This window comes from Lupinus angustifolius, chromosome LG01 (assembly GCF_001865875.1).
Source record: "Lupinus angustifolius cultivar Tanjil chromosome LG01, LupAngTanjil_v1.0, whole genome shotgun sequence".
In the NCBI taxonomy this organism is placed as follows: domain Eukaryota; kingdom Viridiplantae; phylum Streptophyta; class Magnoliopsida; order Fabales; family Fabaceae; genus Lupinus; species Lupinus angustifolius.
Genome location: NC_032009.1, coordinates 1,525,142 through 1,546,360, shown reverse-complemented (window position 1 = coordinate 1,546,360; position 21,219 = coordinate 1,525,142). Strand labels below are relative to the sequence as shown.

The following is a 21,219-nucleotide window of genomic DNA, read 5'->3' as shown; positions in this document are numbered from 1 at the left end:
GGATACATTGTATACATATTTTACTTTCTTATCTACTCATGTGACGAATCTGACACTTCAATCCATTAATAAAATAATGGCATTTTCCCCCTGACCTTGTACCTCTTTGTTTGTTTGCTACATTTGAGTAACATAAAGAAATGCTCTGTTTTTTCTCCTTTTTCTGCAGTAGTAAGTATATAGAAGCCAGTGGTTTGGTCCATAGACCATAGTTGGCTTAAAACCATGGTCTCTGGCTCATTATTTTCTCACCCCATTAACCAAAATTGAAAAGTGAAAGAATTAGGTTACCAATATTAAACCGGTGAAAAGTGAAAGAATGAAAAGGAGTGAAGATGTGCTTCGGAAAGAGGGAAGAAAATACTATTTCTATTTATTCAATATACAGAAGGAATTATTAAAATAATAAACATTATTTTTTCCCTTTGTTTTCATTTTTCAACATTTATTTTTTCGATCTCTTTCATCAACTTTTTATTTAGAACCAAAGACAGAGTAAAAGCATCTGCTACGTTTATTGTAATGTAACACGTGCCCTTACTCAACATAGGAAGGAACACATATTTCAGTGGATTTTTCTCAAGAAATGCTATCGATTAAAAATTTAAAACGTGAATTTTGTCAAAAAAAATAATAGTCTTACTAAGGTAGGAGTAGTATATACATTATTATTCTAAATATTTCTGTATCATTAATTTCTGAACCAATATTAATATTAATGGAGCCATGGTTTCCCGAAGTGGGGCTGATCGATAACCAGCGGCGAGTTAGAAGAATCGGAGGTGGACAAGAATTTGTTATCCGGAAACATGTTAAAAATCATATATTAAATCAATAAAAACATATCATATTAATAAGAGAATTAAATATTTATTAAATATTATTTTTTATTATCATTGATTTGAAACATACTTGATACAACATAGTCATGTTAGTGACATCTTATTATTCTTAATTAACCTATCAACCAACATATCCTCATACTCTTTACTTAGCTACATGATGCAATTACAATATAAAAAACTCTTATGTATGAGCGTATACATCTTTTTCTAAATTTTATTATTGATAATTTTGGATATAAATTTTTTATCTTTAGCTCCTTAGTCAATGTACTAAACCTGCACTTTTTGTGGAGGAGGAAGAAAGTTTCTGGATTAAAATAAAGATTGAGCTAGAGTGTATATCACGGGAAAATGTTTTATATTTTTTTACTTATGTTGAGATATAATATAATAGACATGATCGTTGACTGAATTAAAATAAAGATTGAAACTAGAGACAGTATACCATAATGTAAACATGAATGACTATCAAGTTATCCCATATTGAGATATAGTATAATCGACATGACCATTGACTGATTAAATTCTCCCACTAAAGATAATTTTCAAAACCATTTATTAACTTTTTTAAGGACTGAATTGTCACTACTGAAAATATTTAATGAATATTTGGTTGCTTTACTTTTTTTTAAAATTAAATGGAATGAACAACATTAAGGTGTAGATTTCTTACTTTAATAAATTAAAGAAAGTTAAGGATTGCAATTAATTAATCTTCCTATGTAATGTTTTATTTGCTTGGAGAGAAATAGATTTTTATATTACTTAATATGAAATAATAAATAAATAAAGGAAAAAATATTTTCTTATCTATCTCTTGTTTAGTTGAATATAAAGTAAGAATAGACAATAATGTTATATTTGAAAAGACAAAAATTCTTAAAAATAATGAAAAAATATTAATATATGAGAATTTCTAAGGTTATATTTGTTATTTCATGTCATCAAACTTTTTCTACTGACTTTCTATTCATATTTGGTGATAAAAAAAGTTTGGGTGGATCCACCATATTTTTACTTTCTCCACCTTTCTCTTTTAGGGATGAGAATAACATCCGACCAGGGATACTCGTAAAAATATCTGCAACAGGAACACAAAAAATAGTTTATGAGTGAGAACGAGTATTATAATATTACCTTGCGGGTACTTATATATTTATAAATTTATTTTTTAATTAAATATTTTATACATATTATATATTTTTTATTTAAGATTAAATTTTATCTACTTTATTATTATTTTATAATAAATTTTAGTAATTGAATTATAAGCATAAAATTATCATATACATATCATATTATTCATATAATAATTATTTATATATATATTGATTATTGTTTCATTCCGGTTCCAAAAATACGCGTTATAAGCAGACAAGGTCAACGACTATCGACTCAAGATATTACAATACATACAAGTTGTCGTTAAATTGAAAAAGTACAAACCAAATAAGCCTTATCGTACCTTTTGGCAGCAGACATGACGAACTTATAGCGTGATGTCACACACTAAAAAAGAAAGTACATACCTACAAAGTATAAGTCAATTTTCCACAAATGATAGACTTGCCAAAAGCTACCTAACATGGGAAAAACAATCATCACTTGTCTAGAGTAGATCCGACAAGTCATTTGGTCAGCTAGGCAAACAACACTTATCAAGGAATATTCTCCCCACCTCTCAACTATAAATAGAGGATTTCTCCTTAAGGAAGTATATTTACTCATTCGTACACTTTTACATATTGTATTCCTTCTTACTTATATCTCATGATATTATTCACCCATATTCTCTACTTCCTTTAGTTAATAACTTAATTGACAAATAACTTTTTCACGCACCTCCTCCGACACATTCAAGCACTCATTAGGTAGTGGTAGAAGATCCTATTTATACTTTTTCACCATACTCTATCCATATCTAGATATCATCCTCTTAATACCAAAGAACAATTATTATAAAATATATATTTAAAAGTGAAAACTCATTGGGACCTGTAAATAGCCGCTACTCGCACGAATACTTGCAAATAGTGCGGGTATAAGTATGGGTAAACACTATCCATACTTATTTGGCCACGTTGTCATCCCTAATCGCTTTTTGTATGCAAACAAATAAAAACTAAAACTTTACCATAAACATTTCAATTAAATTTGGAGAAATGACCCAAAAATAATAATAAACGATATCATAATTATTTTTTCATTTGTTATGTGCTAGAGATGGGGCAAAGCCCTAAAAAAACTAAACTGAAATGTTAGGAACAAATAAGAAATTCATAACATGGTGAAGTCTTTTTCAAAGGCAACATGAAGAGTTTTGCGGGTAGCGGCATAAACCACATATAATTCATGGATGCTTCTCCTTACAGACAATTTCTCAAACACCTCAACCTTGCGAATTGGAACATTAGTCCTCACCACGTGCCTTCACATAAATAACATAAATTACTTTTCCCCTCTCCTCATTAAATACACCATGACTTAGTAGGCTTAAACGTCTTGCGTTTTCGGGTCAGTAAGTTTCTTTGTGTACGATCAGGGTACATACCCTACGCGTGCAACATATGTTAAAAATTAAATAATAAATACATTTCACATTTCGAAACCAATGAATAATTAATTTGTTGGACATTATTCCATTACGCTTCACAATTTTTATAATTGAAAAAACATTTTCTACTTTTGTATTGTTGACCTCAAAAGAAGATAAATTGATTGATAAACAATATATCTTTCACTTTTAATTAACTTATTTAGGAGAATATTGATTCCTTTCAAAGATGGAAATTTAACACTATTATGTATATCAATGGTGAATGTGTCAAGTTGATTATCAAACATATCAAATCAGTGGAACAAAATCATATGGATAAAACAATGTAGATTGAATCACTTTTCTCATATTAAAATTAGAGAAAAAATCGACTAGATTGAAATAAGACATACAAATAACATGTGAATATTTATCTCGGGGAAACGTTTATGAAGTTACCTAAATTACATATGCATGATATTACAAAATAATTAATGATTTTTTTAGGAAAGTGATAAGTAGTATACATGATTTATTATGCAGCACTAGCCTAATGGTATATCTCTACCGTCCTATAGATTGTATCACAGCAAGTTATGGTTGTTCTGAAAAATAATTAATTATTAATTTTTTAAAATAAAAATATTTTTAAACTAATCATAAAGTTATGGTAGATGTAGTGCCCGGAGAAAAGAGGTTGTGTTAGGCTAATATCCCCACGACCCCACCTGTGTTGCTAATTGAATATCTGATAGATCTTAGACTGGTTAATAAGTTATGACAATTATACTGAGATAAGACCTACCGATTTTACCGTAGTTTCAACTTCAACATCATCGTTCTGGAACCTTGTTCTTTTTTCGGTAGAATTCTTATATGTGCGATGAAAATCTTAACTGCAATAAACCCCAATCATATTTTCAACGCAGAACCGTCTTCTTCGCTTTTACTCTTCCAATTCCCTTCACGAAGAAACCGCACTTTTCTTATTAGTTCCATCAGAAAATGGAACCGCAGCTCTTTATCTCACAGATTTTCATTCACTTCCTTAAGAGCTTCGTGTGCTCCTAGCTCAACTGTTTATGGAGGTTGGGACGATATTGCAATCGGTGGAAACTCCAATGGACCTGATGAGTTCGATGCATTGCGCAATTTTATCGTTTCTCTTGGAATCGATGATAGGAAGAACGTTTTTGTGTTCATCTTGGGCCTTGTCTGTGCGATGGCCATTTCTAGGGTTAAGGTTTCTTCCATCGTTGTTCTCCCAGCTTCTGTGCTCGTTTTTGCCGTTGGTTTCACTGTAGGGTTTTTTCGAAACGGAACCTTTGGTGATTTCAGAGTGAGTGGGATTAAGAGGAAGGAAAAGGAGGTGAGTTTGAAGTTGTCCTCTGAGAAATTAACAAGTTTGTTGGAATTCTTTGATGAAATTGATCTTGTAGTGAATAAATTGAAGATTGATGTGCAAAGTGCAATTAAGGATAATAAAATCGAAGCGAATGATTTATATGGTTATGTTGAAGTCACAGATAACATAAAATTTAAAGCATTGAATGCTAGGAATGTTGTGAAGATTTTAATTGATAATGAGGAAAACTCTAGTGCTGTTTTGGTTGACACTAATAAGATTGGTAGAAAAAAGAAAGAAGTTGGAGTGGCTGCAAACCAGATGCTACAATATATCGGTAGTTTGTTTGGAAAAAAATTGGTTAGCTCCAATTCCATCAAAGTCAGAGAAAATGTTAAGCAAGAGGCATTGGATCAATCTCAAGGAAACGGTACTGTGCTTCCGATTGATGATGGGGCATTAAATCTGGTTGATAATTGTAAAACAAATGGGAAGTTGGATTCTTCTACAGATTCATCTGACCCTGTTTTGGATGTTGACAGAAATGCAAGAATGGAAACTATTACTGAGAAAGGAAATGTAGGCTTAGGAGATAGTCACAGAAGGACTAACAAATTCCCAGATAAAAAACAGTACGCTCACCAGAACAAAGGATTGAGGTTCACAAATAATCATAGCTTCTCTTTGAAGATGGACTCCAGCAGCATAACAGACATGTGGGAATCAAATGACAATCTGCTTGATTCTGAAAGCATTAAAATCAGAATGAAACACGTGGAAAGTGAATCTTCCTTTTTGCAAGAGCAGTTACTCGATCGAGAGCATGAAACTTTCAGGTCGTCTTGTGACAAGAGGGATAGTGGATCTGAGAGGTCTCAGTATAATGAAGATAAGGTGAATTATGATGAACGTCGCCATCCTGCTGATGACATGTCTACACGTGAGAATGAATTCAATACGCCTCCATCTGCAAAATTTTCAGATGATATGATGTTTGATAGGTATCTTGCTGAAGCAACAGACCTTCTAAAACAAGCAAAAATGTTCATAAATGGTAGGCGTGATGAAGAGCAGGCTGAAATCATGTTATACAGGTCCTCAGACTTACTATCCAAAGCTGTAGACTTGAAGCCTATGAGTTTGTTGGCTGTAGGTCAATTAGGAAACACTTATCTTCTTCATGGAGAATTAAAGTTGAAGATCAGTCGTGAGCTGAGATCTTTTCTTTCAGGGAGAATTCGTTCATCATCTGAAAAGTATAGCAGAATTATGAAGGGGCTGCAGAATAAAATCACTAGTAATGAGGAAGTTGCACCATTGCTTGTCGATGTATGTGAAGAGTGTGAACAGCTGCTAGTGGAGGCAGGCAGAAAGTACAGACTGGCTTTGTCAATTGATGCTAATGATGTGAGAGCCCTATATAATTGGGGCCTTGCTCTCTCTTTCCGTGGGCAATTAATAGCAGATATCGGTCCGGTATGCATCACCCTTGACATGATAATTTTATTACTTTGATTAAATTGCCATGGTGTTGTTGTTGTTCATTAGATATCATGTCAAAATGGTGCTTTCTTTTATTTGAGGAGTTAAATTGATTCTAGGAATTGGTTACTAGCTGTTTTTCATTCAAAAAATTTATGATATCACTACACCCCTTGGACAGACTTGAGATTTATCTTCTCTTGGGCTGCTGAGGTTCTCCCTCCCCACCACAAAGTGTTAAAATGTTCTGGCCTTTATGTTTGCTTCACAGAAACTATTCTGCCAGTTTGATATGTTAACTTAGTTGCATATTCTGTTTCTATATGAAATTTGATCTGTCTTCAAATATCGCAGGGTGCTGCTTTTGAGGCTGAAAGAGTATTCTTGGCTGCAATTGACAAGTTTGATGCTATGCTGTTGAAAGGCAATGTTTATGCACCAGATGGTAATATGTCTGTATCCCTGATTTGCTCATTTATAATTTTAAAATACAAAGTGCAACCAGAGAATATTTTTGCTTACAGATACTCTGTAAAGTACATGCCCTTCTAAGGACTGTTGCAGATTTTAAGGTCATAAAGCACATACCTGGCTCAAAATAATTGTATAAAAAATGTCTTTGTAAGAACTACATTAAGGATAGGAATTTAGGCCTTGAAAATAAACCCATGCGTCATAGAAGTCTTTCTATGCATGCATGATCGATGGCCTAATGCTCTCGGACAATTTAAGAAGATGTGTTCTTTTACAGCATCACACTTTTTAAGACGAGAGCGGTTCCAAAGTCCTGCTATTATGTTTAACTTGGATTTTTGAAATGCAGCTTTGTTCAGATGGGGTATTGCATTGCAGCAGAGATCTCGCCTAAGACCTGGCAGTAGTAAAGAGAAGGTGAAGTTACTGCAACAGGCTAGAAGGCTATATGAAGATGCTCTTAATATGGACTCCAATAACATTCAAGTGAAAAATGCCTTATCCACTTGTGTCTCTGAGCTTAATTTTGGGCAATATTAGTCAATTCGTGGAAAAAGTTACTCAGAAGAACCAGTTTGCTTTCAATTCTGGTTATGTTATATCTGCATTGGATTCAGCACCATCAGCAGGTATATTTGCATTATTGGCGTGCAATGGAAATGTATAATGACTCCCACTATTTTCTTCCACATGTATTAACTCTTCCAAGAATTAGACAAAGACAACACATAAAATAAAATAACAATAATGATAAAATAAAAACTTCTTTTTGTTTAATCCTTTTATTGTATCCTTAAATTCCTGTCAATGCAATTATCACGAGTTTTCATTGTAAGTGTAAGAAATAATTTCTTTTGTACTCAGTTGTGGGGACACACTTGTGTTGTGTGATTAGCATTGTTCTCAAATATTGGCGCGTCATGGGCCTTCACATCAACCTACCTTTTGAGCGCTCCACTTGTTTTGTTGCATAGGAAATGTATACTAGCCGAAGATGCTCCAATTATTTCATCAACATAATTAATATTTCATTTTTAATAATAACAAAGGGTTGGACTCAACTTCAGAACATGTTCACACTCAACTTGTCCGGTTGCCAATCTGGAAGTGTCAAGTTTCCATCAAATAAAAAATAATTTTAGTTATACATATTTGTAGTCATCATTTTATACATTTGTAGTTTTTACATATTCTTATTATTCTGAATATAAACGAATGCCATGAAATATGGGGTTTCATAATGATGATTTCTACATCAATAATGATTTATTAGTTGGATTAAGGCTAACTGTAATCTTTTCCTTGCTACTCTCTGGTGGGTTTGGTGAAGCAGGAACTCAGTAACTATTAAGAACGAAGTAGTGAGTCTTATCTCAGCTTGTTTCATTTTTAGGAGACTAATAAGTGATTTGGATACTACTTTTCCAAAGAACACAATTGCTAATGATACACATGTGGTTCATTTTGTTGCCCTTAACATTGATGGTAGTTCCTTTGTAATCCTAGCCCTGCAGGATTCAAAAGCATTGTTAGATTCTCAAATGACAACTTCATCTCCAAATTCTCTTGATCATGCAGTCAACTTGAAATCGCAACATAGTGATGCTTCCATGGTTACAAACTTGCTAAAACAAGGGTTATCGAAAAGTTATTTGTATGACTCATTTGATAGATACTTTGACTTTGATTATTAACAAATTTTCACCAACCCATATGCTTATTCCTCTATTATCAGTTTAATTAGTGACTCGTTGAAACAAGACTAACACATGAAGCTTCAACACATCCTGCAAGAGGATAATCATTGTGTTGACTTTTTAGCTAAGCTTGACGCTTTAGCAACCATACTTTCTTGAGCATGTTGCTTGCCGGGACCATGGAGGTTTACTTCGTATAACTTAGTGCCCCCTTTTATTTCTTTTCAACAACATACCAAAAAAATAACTAGTGTGATAGTAATGTTATGAAACAACACAGCATTAATATCCTTTTTTTGGCATAAATATTCTTTTGTAACAAGATAAAAAATGTATTTATTAACAACATAAGAGCTTTTTACAGTGTCGTTATATTACTCACCATTTATATTTTTATATTAATAGTGCATAGATATTACAAATGATGATAAACATGAATCTCCTTTTCGCAAAGAATGGATAATGAAAAAAGTTTATCGTTTGTGACTTTTACAATTTCACCCACACATAAAAAACTAACACAATCTGAATCACAATTTAATAATAAAATCACACTTTTAATTATTAAATACAGAAACAGTTTAAAAAATTAATGCAAGATTAGCCTAATATATCCACTTTACAAAAAATAGAATGAACCTTAATATTTACTATAAACATAAATATTAAACAAATTGGTGATAACAAATGATAAGGAAGTTCGGTAATTTTTTGTATATATAAACAAAACCTCTACACGCTTTCATGTTTTATTTCTTAAAATTGAAATTGAAATATTACAAAAAGAGCTTTTATTTGCTTTTAAATGAGAAAAAACAGCTAACCTAAGCAATCTCAATCATAAAGTACAAGGGTCCCCTCCCCAAGGTGGAGATAGCGGCAGGCGCGTAGATACACGCTCCAAGAAGGAACTTGGCGGTGAGTGGGTCATTCTTTCTTCATCAAAAAAACATAACCAAAAACCTAGACGAGTCAAAAATCAAACTAAATAAATAAATAAAAAATCGGAAATTGTGAAATTGTGAAATTGTGAATCGCCACATGCCAACTCGTTTTGTCCACGTCAGCATACCCTCTCTCTCTATATCATTCTCTTCCCCATGTATATATTTACTCTCATTACCTTTTCTCAATTCTTCTCCTTCGCTTTCTCTCTCCTCTCCTTCGCTTTCTCTCTCTAGCTGCGGCATCAGCAGCTACGTTTGCTCTTCCTACTAAAGTCTTCACCTTCGACCCAATCGCATCATCAAAATCTGATCTTCTTGAATCCCTAAGATTCATCCTTTCTCTGTCGGTTTTCGGTAACTAACCCAATCCCTAATTGTGTTTGTTTGTTATTTAATTGCCGCTTGGGTCTCTCATCGTCCAAGTTCTATTCTTTTTTTTTATTTTTTCATTTGGGTTTCGATCGGATTTGGATTTGGTTAGATGGGTGTGTTGATTCTGATTTGTGTTTTCTGAACTAGTTGAATATGAGACTTGAGCTATTTCTTTTGCTTTACATAGGGTTGTTGATGTATCAATTTTTTTGTGTTATCTTGTCGGGTTTTATGTTTTTGACATGTTTGAATGAGCTGTGTAGTTCTGGTCCTTGCCTTACTGATGTTGTTTTTTATATCAGAGTATTTGTAGTATTCTTAGAAACAGACATAATCTTGTGATTATTTTATATGCAATGTTTATCTCATGATTTTCAGTGTTATGGGTGAAGTTTGAAAGACATTTCACTCATCCATTTGAAACTAACTCAACAAATTATATGAACTTGTGCACAATTATTGTATTGGTTTAATTATTGAAGAGAAATATGCAATCCTTGTTAACTGTGCATTTTCTATTGTGTGTGATGTGTGACTCTGTCACTTTATATTAACTTCCCACACATTTTGAAGCAAAAATGAACTGATTTGCAGTCCTGGAGTTTTCTTGTCCGTTAAAATGCTCACCCGTTTTTCCTTCTTGTGGATGCAAAGATGGAGTCCTGCTTATTAAGCTGGCAAAGTAATAAACACATAAGTGGTTGAATGTGTGGAATTTAATCTTCAATACTCTCCACGTTCTTTGAATACTCTGATTAACCACCTTTAGAAAATGAGCAACCACTTTTTACCTCTTGCTTCCACCCGTGAAAGGAATTGAAACCTGGTCCAAAATATCCATATTGTGCCCGATTTCAAATGGTCTTGGCCAACTCTCCACAAACCCTTGCAATCCTAGTCGTCTAATTTAACACACCTACAAAATACCCAGTGTTAAGCACCCTTCACCTAAAAATAGCTTGTAATACCCTATGATCAATTTCTGGAAAGAACAACGGCGCTGGTGTAGTACAAGATTGCACCAGCATGCTAAGCATATGGAAAGAATAGTGCATAATGGAGAGATATGAACGTAGAAGGAGAAAATTTATAATATTGGACTGTTTCTGAGCATGTTAGGGCTGAATTATATATTCTTGTCCTAAGAGAATAGGGTGACCTTCAATTATTACTCATGCTATTTATTACTCTGGGAAATGCTATTTTCTTTAGTTATGACATAAACGATTTTAATAATTGTCTTTTTTTTAGCAATGTCATGAAAGATTATGATAATTGGTCTAAGTACTGATTCAAACATTTACTGCATATACTTTGAAGTGACAGTGTGCTCAATTGATTATATTTCTTAATTACCTGATCTCTCTTGTGGAGTTATCTAAAAGATAACTGAAAGAAAACTATTCATACTTAATATATTTACATTGAGTGTTGAAAATGAAACTTATTTGTTCATGTGTGATGACTCTGTGTGGCATGTTTTTATGTTTGGTTGTTTTGCACTTGGATAACTTGTTACTGGTAGATTTTTTGCACTTATGTGTTGTTCTTTTTACATCAGTTTAATTAAAATTTCTATTCATGCTAAAATTCTACTTGCACGATTTCTCATTTTTTATTCTACCTGTATGTAGCTTCAAGTTCATTCAATTATACCTGTGGGTGGTGAAGGCTTTAGTGGATCTTTAAAAATATCGAATATTGAAAATGCCAAAGGAGAGAAGAGATAGATCATTGTCACATGATAGTTGCAGAACATCACCTTATCCAAGCAGCTCTAGTCGTGTTCGGAGATCTGCTCCTAAAACTCCTTTAGAGTCGGAGGAAAATGTTAAAGAGTGGGAAGAAGCTAGGTGTCCAGTCTGCATGGAGCACCCTCATAATGCAGTTCTCCTCATATGTTCATCCCATGAGAAGGGATGCCGCCCTTACATGTGCAACACCAGCCATCGCCACTCAAACTGTCTTGATCAGTTCTGCAAGTCATTCACCGAAACCTCGGAAACAATTCCTCAAGTAGAACCACAAGAAGAACCTCAAGTAGAACCACAAGAAGAACCTCAAGTAGAAAGTCATGTTTCAAACACCATCACATCTCATGCCCCAAGTACCGAAGCCAATACCATTGATATACAAGAAGAAGGAAGTGAGGGATTTGTTACAATGCAACCCTTATCCTGTGAAGATGGGGCAAAACAAAAGCTAGTATGCCCTCTGTGTAGAGGGCATATAAAAGAATGGAAAGTAGTGGAGGCTGCTCGTCATTTCATGAATGAAAAATCAAGGAGCTGTTCTTGTGAGACCTGTGACTTTAGCGGCACATATACAGATCTCAGGAAGCATGCAAGGGTTGAACACCCTCGTGAGCGTCCATCTGCAGTGGACCCAGAGCGTCAGCGTAACTGGAGGAGAATGGAGCGACAGAGGGATCTTGGCGACCTACTTAGCACACTTCAAAGTTCCTTTGGGGAAAGTCGGGTTGATGATGGCCTTCCTCCCATAGACGATGGTGGTTTGCTTGCTGTGTTTTTCCTCATTCTTCAACCGACTTCATCTGCATCTAGGGGTACCACAGGAACCAGACTCCAAATGCGAATTAGGAGACATAGTAGCAGGCTATGGGGAGAAAACATTGAAGGTGAATCTGGATCTGCCTCTAGAGATGATGCAAATGAGCCTTCAGATGGAGACTCTGATAATAGAAGGCGCCGTGTTCGGAGGCGGGTAACACCTGATGAAGATCAGCCTTGAATTGAAAATTCAAAAGAGTCAATTTCGACTCCCGTAGATGTTCCGGAGTCAGTGTTCTTTATGATCCTCCACTTTGCTGCCTTTTAAAATTGTACTGAATAGATATAGTTCACTGAGTTACTTCTGTTTGTTACAGGTAACTGGTGGAAACAAAAGGAGAAAGTGAAGAGCTTTAAACATCTTCAAACGGGAACAGTTCTCTGGGGCTTGCATTGCTGAGTGTCTCAGAATGCAAAAAATGTTATCCGTTGAGGATCCCATTATCTGTGTATTTAAACATTTTTATCCTTACCTTAATTTGCTACAATTTCTTGAGGATTATGAACAATTTAGTTTGCAATAAAATTTACTGTTGTCAGTTTTTCTCCTTTCTCCTTGCTTTTTTACATGCAAGATGAAGACACTGGATTGTTAGCAACATATTGTTATTCAATGGCTAGCATGGGTATCTGAAGAAAAATCTGAGTTGAAGATTTTGTCTTGAAATAAATTTTAGTAAAAATGAGTTTTATGTTATAATAGACTTTTGAAAGTAAAATGAATTGGTGATAGCTTTTCATAAGCCACTAGATTTAGCTACCAATGAGTGTTGGTTTAAGTGATACATGCTTGATTCCCTTTAAGTAAGGTCTCGGGTTCGAGTCTTGTAGATGGAAAAAATTCACGTGGGAAGAGTTAGTTCTATATAACTCGTCCATTTTGCTAAACAAAAAAAAACTATAAAGTTTGAGCTTGATATTAGACTTATTATTTAAATGCGTCAACAAGAAATATTATGAAGAAAGAAATTGATAAGAAATAAAGAATTTTTATATTGGTTGGGATAAGAGAAAGAAAAAAAAGAGAAATGTGTATTTTATTTTCTACCTTTCTTAGTATAAATGGAAGAAAAGAGTTTTTATGCTACTTGACATTTTTACTTTCTCTCTTCTTTCTTTCCTTTCAATTAAACGAGAGATATTTCTCTTCAATTTCCCTATCTCTTTTCTCTCTTTCTTAATTTTATTTTACTAAATAAAGGCCAAGTGTATATATTAATTATGAATGAAAAGTTTGGCATCATTACTATGATTGCTCTCTAGAACATATTATTGATGAGAAAAAAAATGTATATATTAGCATTATATCATATACTATTTATATTTATGATTATTAACCGATAGTGTATATAATTTTTACACTGTTTTATATTTGTTTTTCTCTAAAATGAAAGGAAAAGAAATCTAAGGTTTCCGAAAAGAATAATGATTGGATTGGACCAGCTTGATATGGTGGAGTATCGAGCATATTTATGCTGTTTTAGTTACTCTTGCTATTATTAATTTGGTTAAACAAATATGAGTTATTTTGAGTTCCGAATATTTTTTAGATACCATCATGGGGATACCCACTACTTTTTATCTAATAACTGGATTCATTTTATAAATTATGTCTCATCCAGATTGTCTGAAAATAATTCACAGTCTAGTGAAATCGTCTTACTTGATAAGATAGTTAATGAATGTATTTGAATGTGTACATTAACGTGACATAATAACTAATTCTCTATATACTTTTTATATATTAATTATGAATCTCAGAATCATAACTCTTCAACCAAAACCACTTTAGAAATTGTAGGAATTTTATTATCTTCTTTGAACTATAATTTCATCATCTATTTTTAATTTTTGAATTGAAATATTGTTGATTATATTTTAATTTTTAATTTGAAAATTAAATAAGCTGAAAAAATGAAAGTAAAATTCAATTTTTATTTTATAAAATGAAAAGAACAAAGAAGAAACAACAAGCACAACATACTATTAATAGGATACAATTTGTGTATGCTACTTAAGTCAGAGATTCATATGTTGCCTTCTTAGTTAGGTCTATAACTCGATTCGTTTTTGTAAGAGTGTGAAATCCAATTTAAATAAAAATAAGTTAAAATATAAAATAATTTAATTTTAAAAACTCAATTAATCCAAAATATATTTTGTAATCATGTTCTAAATTTAATATCACATATTTAATTTAAACAAGGCATTACTGTTTTAAACTTAAAAGAAAAGGGACTTATAATATTATACCAAGTATAAAAAAAAGGTTAGCTATTTATTTTTCCATGAATTCTAGTATGGTTGACGACAATGAGGGTAAACAAAACGCTGTCGTAAAATAGCAGAAAAAGAGAACCAAAATCGTCTTTTCACTGAAAGGATCAACCTCTTTGAAAGTCCAAAGGTTCTGTTTATAATTCGTTTGTTGAGTGTTGGTTCGTCATGGACATGAGATGAATCTGTATTTTCATCTCAATCTCCATCTCCATGTAGAGTATTTTGTTTGTCCTTTATAATAATAATTATAATTATATTCACTTTCCTCTTTTGGTGATTTATTTCCATTTGTAAGGTTCATAATTTCAATTGAGATGGAGAATAATGGTAACAACAACAACAATAGCAGTCTTGTGGTGTTGAATGTTTACGATCTCACTCCTATTAACAATTACATGTATTGGTTTGGTGTTGGGATCTATCACTCCGGCATTCAAGGTAAACCGCTTCATCTATTTTGTTTTTAACTATGGTGCTGTTAATTTTGTAATTGCATATTTTCTCAATTAAGAAAATAACAGAAATTCTTGTTAGTTTTGTGATTTATGCTGTTGTTTTAGTTACTCTAGATATTGTTAAACTGCTGAAGCTGTTTTTATTTCTGAAATAGTGCACGGTAAGGAATATGGATTTGGAGCACACGATTTCCCAGCCAGTGGAGTTTTTGAAGTGGAGCCAAGGACATGTCCTGGATTTATATATAGAACTTCCATCACTTTGGGCCAAACAAATATGAGTGCTTCCGAGTTCCGAACATTTATTGAGATCATGTCTTGCAAGTATCATGGGGATACCTATCACCTTATATCTAAGAATTGCAATCATTTTACGGACGATGTGTCGTTTAGATTGACTGGAAAACAAATTCCAGGTTGGGTTAATCGGCTTGCTAAGCTAGGTAAAGAATGTGAAAGGAAATTCCCTATAAGATAATTTTTCGCAACTCTATGTATCTGTTTGTTTCATTTTATGTTCTGATTTTGTCATTATGAACTAGCCAGTAGCTGCTTTCAGCTTCATCTTTAACTCTTTAGCAAGTGAGAGACTTGTCTAACATCAATTTTCTGTCTACCCAACACTGGTAATTTATGCAGTTTAGCATCATTATAGGGACACAGAGACTTTCTTGACAAGTTACTTGAAATAGAAGGGGGAAGAAGAATCTATTATCTATTATATATCACAAAAAATGAAACTTTTATTGTAGTAACATGATATTTTAATTGAGCTTGAGAATGTTGTACAAAAAAGAATTTACAATGATATCATGATTTGGTGATGTTTTTTATGATTCCATCTGTCATGTTCAAGTTATGTTCTGGAAAGAAAGTACTCTCTAAACATATCAAACTACCATTGTTAATGCTGTTGTGGTCCTTTCAAAAAATTAGCCCATTTGTAATTCCGTCTTGTGAGAATAACATGATTTTTTGGGTGATGGCTTAGTCCTATGCATTTGTATCCTCCCTTTTCCCACAGACTACAGAGGCATAATGATTATAAAAACACAATGAACATAATCCTAAGCTCAGCCTTTTTTTGTCAAAATTTCAGGTGCTTTGTGCAGCTGTCTACTTCCTGAAAGTCTTCAAGTAACAAGTGTTAAACAGCTACCTGAATACCATGAATTCTCGGGTGTGTATATTTTCTCGGTCCCTAACTTTTTCCCATCCTACACACATCCTGATGCATACTAAATTTCCATCTTGTTAATATCTGTAACCATTAAAAAAGGCTTAGATTTAAATGACATTTCTTTATGATGTCGTTTGATCAATATGGTCGACCACTACTTAACATTTTGTGCTGCCTTTTTGTGGTGACTGTTTTCAGAAGATGAATTTGTTGAGTCTCTTTCAACTGCGACACCACGTGAGTCAACAGAAATAGAAGAGGAGCAACAAAAGCACCTTCTGTCAGCATCAGATGTAACTGGGGATGTTATTTTCGTTAAAGAGGCCCATGCAAAATGAATGTGATGGATGTGTTTGATTTGAGAAAACACTTGGAGAATACAGTCCGTCTTCCTTGAATATTTGTCCATTTTGATTTGCAGTGATTATTTTTTCCTAAAATTTTCTCATTCTTCTGTGGCTTTCTGCATTCTCTTTGGTTCAATCAATGTATCCTAGCAATTGTATCTAGTGTTGTGCTGATTTGTGGATGATGGTTTTAGTATGAAGCTTGTTTGTTCAGAAGGCTCAGAGCAATGAAAACACATGCACACACAACACCATCATTACCATTTTACCATACCCAAATGCAAATTCCAACCATCAAGGTGCAAAATCCTTGATCTGCAATCATGTTGAAGGTGTCTAAGTCCCTTAGCAACATCAATTGCCACTCTATACCTCAAATTCCAAGGCAAGCACCCACCGACTCCGCGCCTATTAGTTAACTGATTTGTGGGGGAAATCCAACAATCCAAAGACCCATTTGGGATGTACTCATAAACTAAGTACCTAGGAGCAGAAGGAGCATTGCAATAACCAAAGAGCCTCAGAAGGTTAACATGTTGAACACCAGCAATGGCTGCAACTTCTGATCTGAACTCCTTTTCTCCTCTCTCTTCTCCATCAATTCTCTTTTGAAGACTGAAGCAGAAGACCCTTTTCCTATAAGTGCTTGAAACCCATCTGTTGCTTCTTCAAGCTCCTTATATCGAAATTTTATAGGAACACCAGCAACTTTTCTGAGAAAACTGTACTCTATTCTGAGCTCTCTCCCTTCTGATCTCAACCGTGACTCCATCAAATTCCTCCTACTTTTGTAACGTTGTCTTATGAGGACACATGAAAACACAGCAAGGATTATAGCAACATCAGCACCAAGAATGAGGAAGAAGGCCCTTGATAGCTTCAATGAGACACGAGCAATGATGATTACTATGATCAGTATAATCACTGATATAACAGCAAATGTGATAACTTTTCTGTCCTCCATCAAAAATTCATTTCTTCTTCATTGCTATAAGTTAAGATGTAAGTAAATGATAAATGAGTAACTTGTTTTTAGAGTGGAAGGTGGGATGGGTAAAATTTTATTCACATAGATAAGAAGCAACCAAGATATTGAAAACCAAAGAGCCAAGAGTGTCTGCGCTTGGAACTTTTATTACCATACATAACTCTTCTTAAACGTGGGCTTTAATTTGGTCAACAATTGAATTATCTATTGTAGAGACTAAACTGAATTGAGACGTTTGACAACATGTGAGCTTTTGGTCAACAACTGAGTTCGCCATAGACCATAGTATTGACTAATAAGAACTTTTTGATAAATTAGTTCGCTAACTCATAATTATTTCATTAAATGGACTGGTATATTTAAATGATACAAATCTCTAACTTGTAGATAATTTATCAAAAACAAACTTATAAACTTGTAGTTTATTAAAATAAATTATTTATAAAACAACAATAAATAACTTATTCTATCCAAACATCAAACTGATATGAGAGTTTTAAGCTCTACAGAACAACAGAATGTCAACATCATTGATTCGCCTTGGCATAAACTCTTGTAGGAGATTGTAAGTCAAATACTAATATAAAGAATCACTTTCTAACACTTGTTACTTTTCTTATAGGGTAGAAAGATTTGTAAGAAAATATAACATTTTTTATTGTAATCAACATTGCGTGTTATAATACAAGTAAAATTGATGGGTTTGTTATGAGAACAGTATAATAGCTTGAGAAGACTAGGAGTCTAGGACAGATGTTGATAAGGAGCACCAAATTAATGTGGGCTTTGTCTTGGGTTTTCTGGCTCATCATTCTCATTCTTTTTTGTCTTCTTTTAAGAAGATGAATTTGAAGCCCAAGTTATTCTTGAACCTAAACAATGGCGCAATGTGTATAATCACCTAACCATAATAACATCAATTTGTCAACTTCACTCATTTTCTACGCACTGTAAATTGGCCCCTAGACTCTAGTATTGGCAACCTGTTTCAAGAGTAGCTGGAAATCTCTTATGACTTATGAGGGGGTTTTGGCCGAGAAAAACATGTATGTACTCACACGGTATAAGTTTTATATATTGTCATTGTATCATTCATTATTGATACTTAATTATTGTTGACTTTTCAAAAAACGTAATTAAATGAATGGTAGATGATAGGGTGCATGTGCATAAATCTTTACACTGTTAGTTTATAAATTTTACACTCTTCTCCCGCTATTCTAAGTGCATGCACATGCAGTGCACTTTAATTACTATACAAGCTGCTTTTAGGCCAAGCATCAACATGCATATTGTTGACTTCTGAAATCCCTCTTACACGCTTCATGTAATTAAATATCACCTTTTGTATATTGTAATCACATCTATATAATAAGCATCATATCACTTGCACCCTCAAAACAAAACCTTTAAAGCTCTAAAGCAAATAAAAAGAGGTCTTCCAATATATAAACAACAATTTTCTTCAATTCATATACATTTTCTAATTTGCTACTATTTCCTCTAAGAAAAATGCAGAGGTCTTCTAGTGTTACAAGAACATTCGATTCAGACGAGTTTTTCGTGGACATGTCAGGCTCAGCTCTAGCTTCCTCATACATGAAATTGGCAGCTTCAGATGAGTTGCCAATACATGATCATTCTGTATCTGATGATGTTACTAAGAAGGAAATCACACATCATGGTATGTCACTTCCAGGGCAAAAAGCTGTTCATCTTATACCTCTTGTCATTTTGATTTGTGGTTTCATTCTTTGGATGTTCTCTCATTAGTGAAATTTACTATGGGAAAGGAATAAAAGCACATGACTCATGAGCCAGTACAAAATTTCTTCCAAGTGTTTCATTTTTTTCTTTAGCAACAATTTCTTTTTCTTTTACTTTACCTATAAAATCATGGGAATGTATGATATTTATGATTAAAAAAGTACTCAAGAGTCAAGACAGGAAATATTACATTGACTTGTTCATTAAGGAGATGATAACATCAGAACCTAAAGCCTAATATTGCTTCATTCCACTCCTTTGTATTGTAACAATTTCATGTTACCCCTCTTGAATTATTTGTTTTATGGTTTTGTCAGAATTTATGTCTTAAATTAAAAAAAAATGTTTTAACACTCTTGTATACATGATTCCACCATTTCCGAAGTGCACCTGGTTTTGCAGCCCAGGGCTAGTTATAATAATTATATCAACAAAAAAATGCTCCAATAACACTATCTCACTCCAAAATATTTTCCTGGATATGGGAAGAGAAGAGTTGAGAAAATTTAGAGCTTGAGGATGAAATTAACAAAATTAGATATACTAACACCCACGAGATATTTATGATAGATGAAAACTAAGCTTTGCTCGATTCTTTTTAAGTAAAAGAATATTTCTATGGGCTTTGGATATGTTGTTCGAACAAGGATACTTTATATTAATATAGAGGCAAATAATTGTTTTTCCTCATATTTTTAATGATAAAAATGTAATTTTGTGATCAACAAATGGATAAAAATGTTATTACATATAGTCTTTTGTATATTATTGTGTAGTACTTGTCTCTCCGTTAATAGAGATGATCCTTACTCGTTGTTCTCATATTTTACTGATTGGTTCAACTTGAAAAATCGACGATAAGACCATTATATAATATATTAGATAAAATTGGTTGTACCAGTCAATTTTTGTTTGCATCGTATTCACTATACCAACCGATTTCCATTTAAAATTAAAATGGTGAAAATTGATAAATTATTATCAATATGATGTTGTACACCACCTTTTAACACTTCTAAAAAAATGTTCTATAGCCAAAGGGTTCATCTATTTTCCAAGACTAGAGAGTGCAGTATAGTGGAATGTGAGAATTTCTTTTTTGTAATTTAATTTTTTTATTGAAACAAAACTTAAAATTACTATCCTTACAAAAATTAACATCTGTCGGAATCTTCATGAGCCGAAACACATTTTTTGTGAGGATATTATTTTCCATTTAATATCATCTTTAAGTCATAATTAATAGTGAGAGGATAACAAAATATAGCAAAATTTTGAATGAAACTAGGTCATAAGAAATTTGAGTTTATTTTTATTAATTTATTTTCAAGGGATGAAAATATAATTTTGCCTCAATTTTTCTAATGGAAAATAATATATTCTACTACTAAATCTTTCCATAAATTATCATACTCATAAAAAATAATATATCATAAAATGATACTTTATTTATTAATGATTTGTTTATAAATAATATATGCGAGTTTCTTGTGAATATGAGAATTTAATAGAAAAATATATTATAGAGACTAAGACACTCCAATTCCTAAATTAACCCAAACTCACTCAAACCAAATCTAACTCTTGTTTTTTATAACCAAATCATGTTGTATATGAGCATTGACTCACTTAAATGGGTTAGTTGTGAGTAGACTGAACCTTGAAAAAGTACTACACATACTTTTTGTGTGGCTATCTTTACTAGGTAAGGCTAAACCTCTATGTCAAAACTTTAATAACAATAATTTTATAAACTAAAAAGCAAAAATTGTGCTTGGTAAAAAATATAACAAAATGACAGTTTTTACCCAAACCCAACATAAAATTACAGGATCTCTTAATTCACTTATAAAATTTAAGCTAATGGTAAATGTAGTTTTGTATTTTATTACATTATACAACTAACTAACTACACACTACACCAGAATTGATAT

The 21,219-nt window shown here is 32.9% G+C and overlaps 4 protein-coding genes across 4 annotated transcripts; 3 read left to right on the top strand and 1 right to left on the bottom strand.

Moving 5' to 3' along the window:
• Positions 4,152-7,543, top strand: LOC109345368. The gene is made up of 3 exons (XM_019584335.1): positions 4,152-6,202; positions 6,563-6,653; positions 7,032-7,543. Exons 1-3 carry the CDS (start codon positions 4,265-4,267, stop codon positions 7,220-7,222), a joined length of 2,220 nt encoding a protein of 739 aa, XP_019439880.1. The 5' UTR covers positions 4,152-4,264; the 3' UTR covers positions 7,223-7,543.
• Positions 9,499-12,814, top strand: LOC109345389. Its single transcript, XM_019584366.1, has 3 exons — positions 9,499-9,680; positions 11,333-12,496; positions 12,586-12,814. Exon 2 carries the CDS (start codon positions 11,406-11,408, stop codon positions 12,447-12,449), a length of 1,044 nt encoding a protein of 347 aa, XP_019439911.1. The 5' UTR covers positions 9,499-9,680; positions 11,333-11,405; the 3' UTR covers positions 12,450-12,496; positions 12,586-12,814.
• LOC109345354 (deSI-like protein At4g17486) lies at positions 14,665-16,741 on the top strand. The gene is made up of 4 exons (XM_019584309.1): positions 14,665-14,986; positions 15,159-15,446; positions 16,103-16,183; positions 16,382-16,741. Exons 1-4 carry the CDS (start codon positions 14,863-14,865, stop codon positions 16,519-16,521), a joined length of 633 nt encoding a protein of 210 aa, XP_019439854.1. The 5' UTR covers positions 14,665-14,862; the 3' UTR covers positions 16,522-16,741.
• On the bottom strand, positions 16,788-17,494 carry LOC109353608 (probable receptor-like protein kinase At5g20050). Its single transcript, XM_019596245.1, has 2 exons — positions 17,064-17,494; positions 16,788-17,013 (listed from the first exon to the last, which is right to left on the bottom strand). The coding sequence occupies exons 1-2, from the start codon at positions 17,492-17,494 to the stop codon at positions 16,788-16,790; spliced, it is 657 nt and encodes a 218-aa protein (XP_019451790.1).

Coding starts and splice junctions, on each gene's coding strand:
- LOC109345354 (XM_019584309.1), top strand. CDS start 14,863: ATGGAGAATAATGGTAACAACAACAACAATAGCAGTCTTGTGGTGTTG. Junction 14,987..15,158: donor CTATCACTCCGGCATTCAAG/GTAAACCGCTTC, acceptor TTTCTGAAATAG/TGCACGGTAAGGAATATGGA. Junction 16,184..16,381: donor TGAATACCATGAATTCTCGG/GTGTGTATATTT, acceptor GACTGTTTTCAG/AAGATGAATTTGTTGAGTCT.
- LOC109345368 (XM_019584335.1), top strand. CDS start 4,265: ATGAAAATCTTAACTGCAATAAACCCCAATCATATTTTCAACGCAGAA. Junction 6,203..6,562: donor TAATAGCAGATATCGGTCCG/GTATGCATCACC, acceptor CAAATATCGCAG/GGTGCTGCTTTTGAGGCTGA. Junction 6,654..7,031: donor CAATGTTTATGCACCAGATG/GTAATATGTCTG, acceptor TTTGAAATGCAG/CTTTGTTCAGATGGGGTATT.
- LOC109353608 (XM_019596245.1), bottom strand. CDS start 17,494: ATGGAGGACAGAAAAGTTATCACATTTGCTGTTATATCAGTGATTATA. Junction 17,014..17,063: donor CCATTGCTGGTGTTCAACAT/GTTAACCTTCTG, acceptor TTCTGCTCCTAG/GTACTTAGTTTATGAGTACA.
- LOC109345389 (XM_019584366.1), top strand. CDS start 11,406: ATGCCAAAGGAGAGAAGAGATAGATCATTGTCACATGATAGTTGCAGA.